The sequence below is a fragment of the Ciona intestinalis genome, unplaced genomic scaffold, assembly GCF_000224145.3.
Source record: "Ciona intestinalis unplaced genomic scaffold, KH HT000617.1, whole genome shotgun sequence".
In the NCBI taxonomy this organism is placed as follows: Eukaryota; Metazoa; Chordata; class Ascidiacea; order Phlebobranchia; family Cionidae; genus Ciona; species Ciona intestinalis.
Window position 1 is genome coordinate 1 of NW_004190938.1, and position 5,070 is coordinate 5,070.

Consider the following 5,070-nt stretch of genomic DNA (forward strand, 5'->3'; position numbering starts at 1 on the left):
TACATGGGTGAGTTTATATATGGGTGAGGTTATATATGGGTGAGGTTATATATGGGTGAGGTCTTATATGGGTGAGGTTCTATATGGGTGAGGTCTATATGGGTGAGGTTATATATGGGTGAGGTTATATATGGGTGAGGTTCTATATGGGTGAGGTTATATATGGGTGAGGTTTTATATGGGTGAGGTTCTATATGTGTGAGGTTCTATATGTGTGAGGTTATATATGGGTGAGGTTATATATGGGTGAGGTTATATATGGGTGAGGTTATATATGGGTGAGGTTCATGGGTGAGGTTATATAATGAGCCATGTATAGGAATATAGGCAACAGTTGGTCCTTTACACCAATAACACCACAACACAAGTATAAGCCATGTGGATGCAAAAAATAAAACTACCAATAAGTTTTGAACACAAATCTTACCTTGAAGTTTTTGCCAAACTCCTTAAGTTGTTCCTTAATCTTTAATGGAGTTGTCATGTGTTGTGAGGTCATGTGACTGAGATTGGAGTCCGAGTTCTTCTTAGTGAGGACTTTACCACCTGTAGAAACTTTGTGGTGTTATGATGTCTATACTGTCTGGTGTTGTGTTGTAGTGGTTAGCGCGCCTGCCTCGAGCCCAGAGGTTACGGGTTCAAGGCTTGGCGCTGCTACTATTGTGAGTGTATTTTTCTTGGCTATCGTATTCGAAGATATAAATAGAACCACTCAAAGTTACATACATGGTAACCAGTATTGTAACGACTTTCGTTACCCCACCATGCGAATATCAACAGGTGACACCCATGACCCATCCAACTATAAAATATTGATTCAATTTTCATCAGTCAGTAGTTTTGACTGCATGGACAGTGCCTGTTGTTCCAATGTATAACAACCCTTCACATAAAGCTAAAGAGGCTACATATATTAGTCTATTCACCTTCAGTTGGTAGTTTAGACTGACTCCTTGTAGCTTGTGGTTGGGGTTGGTTGGGCGGGGTGAAACGGGGGTGGGTAGGTTGTCGTAACATACTCGGTTGCATAGGGGGTTGTTGTAGGGGTGATGGGGCTTCCCCTCGCATTGAGGGGTTAGTGGGGGGATGGTTAGGAGGGGAATGCCCTGAAATGAGAAAAACGGTAAATAATGATAATTGGTAATATACAAATAGTCTGTTATATTGGTGTATGGTGGTGTATAGTAACTGTAATGAATGGGAATAAACCAAACCAATCTAACAATCACTCGGGTTCAAAACACTAAACATGGTTATCTACATAATAAAAAAGAAAGAATAAGCGATGTCATCATAGAACTTACCTTTGGGGTAAAGCACATAACGAGGCCCCCCAGTCGGGGGTTGGGGTTGCGGGGTTTGGTACGTTGGTTGTCGTAACGTGCGTGGTTGACGTGGCCGGCTTTCTACGTAGTTAGCTCCACTAGGGGGCGGAAGAGATTGTGGTTTGGGGTTGCTTTGTACAACAGAGGAATACGAGCTGTCTGTGGGTAATGCATGGGTTGAGTTGGGTTGGTTTGTATTGGGGTGGTGGGGTCACTATGGGAGTTATAACACAGGTGTGCTGTTCCATGCACCTCGTGCAAGCTTAGGGAGTTACCACGCATAGACAACCCATTAGTGACCACTGGGTTGGAGCAATTGTGTTAAGTATCTTACCCAAGGAGTCAAGGACACAACACCCACAATGGTAGCAGCAAGCCTTGAACCCTAAACACTAGGCTAGCGGCAAGCAGGCTAACCACGATGCCAAACGAAACATCAAACGCTGATCCTCCCACTAACCTGACAACAACGCTCGGCCGTTCCTCCACGTTCGCTGTCGACTTAATATTCGAGGAACTACCCTTGTTGGTAACGCACCACCTGCGCAACACTCAGGTTTCTATACTTACAACTCAAACTTAACTGAACTTATAACAACTGACACTTGTTACAGACCATACTTCAGTAAAAGCTACTAAACCACTACGCCTATTGGCATGGTAGGAATACACTCTGTTGTTGTTGTTGCTACCAGCTATAATGAAACTTTAGAAATAGATCTTCTTGTAAAAAACTAATAAGTTAGATTTATTCCAAGGATTGTGTGTCTAACTATCCCTGCCTCCCCTGTGTTTGGTGACAATACACAACTGATAATACCGTTATTATGATCAATGGAATTCATAGTAAATCAGGTCAGAAACAATTATGTAACATAATATCAATTTTTTCCAATATAAAAAAAATAGGTTTTTCCAATATATATGCTTATATTTATAACAGGCTGGTATATTAATAACTTACAAAAGAAAAGCGTGCAATATTTTTAAACAAAATAGAAATAATATAAATACCTTTGGTAACTTGGAAGCTCCTCATATTGCTAACACTCGGTGGAGCTGCAGAGGTGGGTCGCTCATCAGAGGGGGTGGGTGTTTGTTTCGGCCCCCATGCCGATATTGGGGGTTGTTGGGGTACGGGGGGGTTCCGGGGTAATTGAGTGGGGGGTGTGTTGCCACTATGGTGCATACCATCGTTGCTCTGGGGGGGGGGTTAGTGATTAGTATGTTGTTGTTTTGAGCACAAAATTTAATTTAAAAAAAAGAAGATTGAAATATTATTGGACAGCACTTTAGGCAATAGTTGACCCATTACCTCAGCATTGTATATGAAAATCTATAAGAGTTTGCAATTACCCTGACACCAAGGCTGCTACAACCCATTAGTGAACACTGGGTTGGAGCAATAAATAGAAAATATAGGAGCCCAGCCTAGTCTTCCATATACAATCTACATGGTAATGGTAGGCAACGCATGGTTACTCCAATACACTATGTACAACCACCAACCCCATACACCATGTATATATATACACCATATACAATACACCACTAACCCCTATATATATACACCATATACAACTTACAGGGTAATCTGTGGTAGGCGACGCATGATTCCTCGAATAACTTTTACCGGTTGCAGTTTGTCGATTGGAACGAACAGTGTTGCCGTAGGAATTATGGTGGGCGGCTGTAATGCAGAGGTTCGTGTATATAACAAAACCTATGTAACAAATATAAAGACGAGCAGTAAAACACACAACACAGGTATTAGAGACAAAGTATACCATACATCTACATGAACCCACAAATCATATAGAAAACATACAACAACCTGGTGTTTTTTACTAAGACACACAACATGCAACATGCCCAACACACAACCAACCCAACCATGCATACATAACGCAACACCTAACCCACGTTAATACATACAATGACGCAAACATCGGTAACCTCGCAGAAGGCGCGCTTTTATCAGTCATAGACATGCAAAATGCACTATAGTAGTGACTAACTAAAAATAGCTGGCAACATAAGCAGAACAAGAACATAGCAGCAGGAACACACAACACACAACACACTACTCACTATTCTCATGAAGTCTGTTCCCACGTTGATCGTCATCCCTATAATTTGATTGGTAACGCTCCTTGGCAAACCTAACATTATATTATTATTAAACCATCATCTCGTATATAATATTACTTATGAGCTACCTTATATTTCTATATGGGTGAGGTGCGTGGCACGCCATGGGGCCAGAAAGGACTCATTACCCCTAACGTTTTACCCCATATAAAGACTTATTTACTTTTATATTATGTGCTGGACCAGCAATTGTATCTTATTGTACAAGTTTGACCAATTCATTTTCATTAAACATTTTTCCTTTCATTTATATACAAATAATTTGGCAGTTTGTTTCATAAAATATCTGAATGATTATTTCCGCATACCTACCTTGGTGCAATGGCATTGGGTGACGTTCCTGTTGGTCGGAACCCTTGTTTATTGGTGGGGCTGGTGGGTGACTCGTTGGTAGGGGTGTCCGACCGACCCCCAGTGTATTGTGGGGGGTTCCTTATGTTATTGTTGGGGTAATGGGGGCCGGGACGGGGGTCACGCATGTCGCGGTTGGGTACACCTCGGCCTCGACGGGGGTTCGCGTTCTGGAACCTGGGTGGGAGGTGGGGTACATAACTGTTGTGGGTACCTAACACCCAAACTAGAGTTATAACTGAGGATGGGTTGTATTAGCAGTTATAACATAACGAATATTCACAAAAAAAATGATCTCTTTCAATGAAGTAGCGAAGATTAAATTAATTAAAACTTAGAGAGAAGGGAATTAGCAGCAAAACAACCGGCATACTAGGGGTGGGTTGTGGGTTAGGGGTGATACTAGAGGTGGGATTAGGGGTTATACTGTGGATGCAAACCTGTCTTGGTTCCTTCTATCTCTTGGAGCCGAATCCCGAACAACCGAGCTAAACTTTTCCTCCTCGGTCGTTCCATCGTCTACCTGTTTATTAATGGAAACATTAGTTGTTGTGGGTGTGCATGTGTAGTGTTGTGGTCATTGTGGTTGGGTATGCAGATGCCACCAACTAACTGGATTATTGGCCAATCAATTTTTAAATAATATAATAAATATATACACATGATATCCTATATGAATAATAGATAGTCGACGCCCTTAGGTGGAATATATTTCTTTTTGTAGCACCGAATATTGAACACAGATGTAGTGGTTATATTAGCTTATACAAACCACCCCCACCTCCATTCCAATGTTCTTATGATAACTTGGAGAGTTTTCGATTTCTTGCGCAACCTTCTCTGCGCGGGCTCGTCGGGCTTCGTATTCGGCCGAATCTTCGTTGTCGAGTGGGGTCCTGTGTAGATAGGGGTTGTATGTAACTATATACACTTGATGGGTGTGGTACAAATTAAGAGGTGGCCCATTAACCCCAACACCCAGGGTTCTACCATCTATACACCACTAAGGCAGTTTATAAGCGATGTGTAAAGTGAGTGTAATACCCAATATTACCATTGTGGGCAAATGTGTCCTTGGGCAAGACACTTAACCATAATTGTTCCAACCCAGTGGTCACTAATGGGTTGTAGCACCTGGGTGTTGGGACATAATAAGACACACGTGATACCTTATACCCCCCAAACAACCCCCATACTCACGTATACTCTGGTAGATTGGGATCATAACTTGATTTCACTTCAA

General features: G+C 41.9%; 1 protein-coding gene across 1 annotated transcript in view; it reads right to left on the reverse strand.

The window, feature by feature from the left end:
• Nucleotides 1-382: 382 nt before the first annotated feature.
• The window catches only part of LOC108950685 (ataxin-2-like protein), a gene marked incomplete at its 5' end in the record, with an annotated part of 5,236 nt that continues 548 nt past the window's right edge, over nucleotides 383-5,070 (reverse strand). Inside the window, 10 exons of the mRNA XM_018816734.2 lie at nucleotides 383-546; nucleotides 927-1,106; nucleotides 1,305-1,484; nucleotides 2,340-2,526; nucleotides 2,912-3,015; nucleotides 3,417-3,487; nucleotides 3,789-4,004; nucleotides 4,268-4,350; nucleotides 4,609-4,723; nucleotides 5,028-5,064. Coding sequence (XP_018672279.2) covers nucleotides 398-546; nucleotides 927-1,106; nucleotides 1,305-1,484; nucleotides 2,340-2,526; nucleotides 2,912-3,015; nucleotides 3,417-3,487; nucleotides 3,789-4,004; nucleotides 4,268-4,350; nucleotides 4,609-4,723; nucleotides 5,028-5,064 — 1,322 coding nt within the window. The remainder of the gene's footprint in view (nucleotides 547-926; nucleotides 1,107-1,304; nucleotides 1,485-2,339; nucleotides 2,527-2,911; nucleotides 3,016-3,416; nucleotides 3,488-3,788; nucleotides 4,005-4,267; nucleotides 4,351-4,608; nucleotides 4,724-5,027; nucleotides 5,065-5,070) is intronic.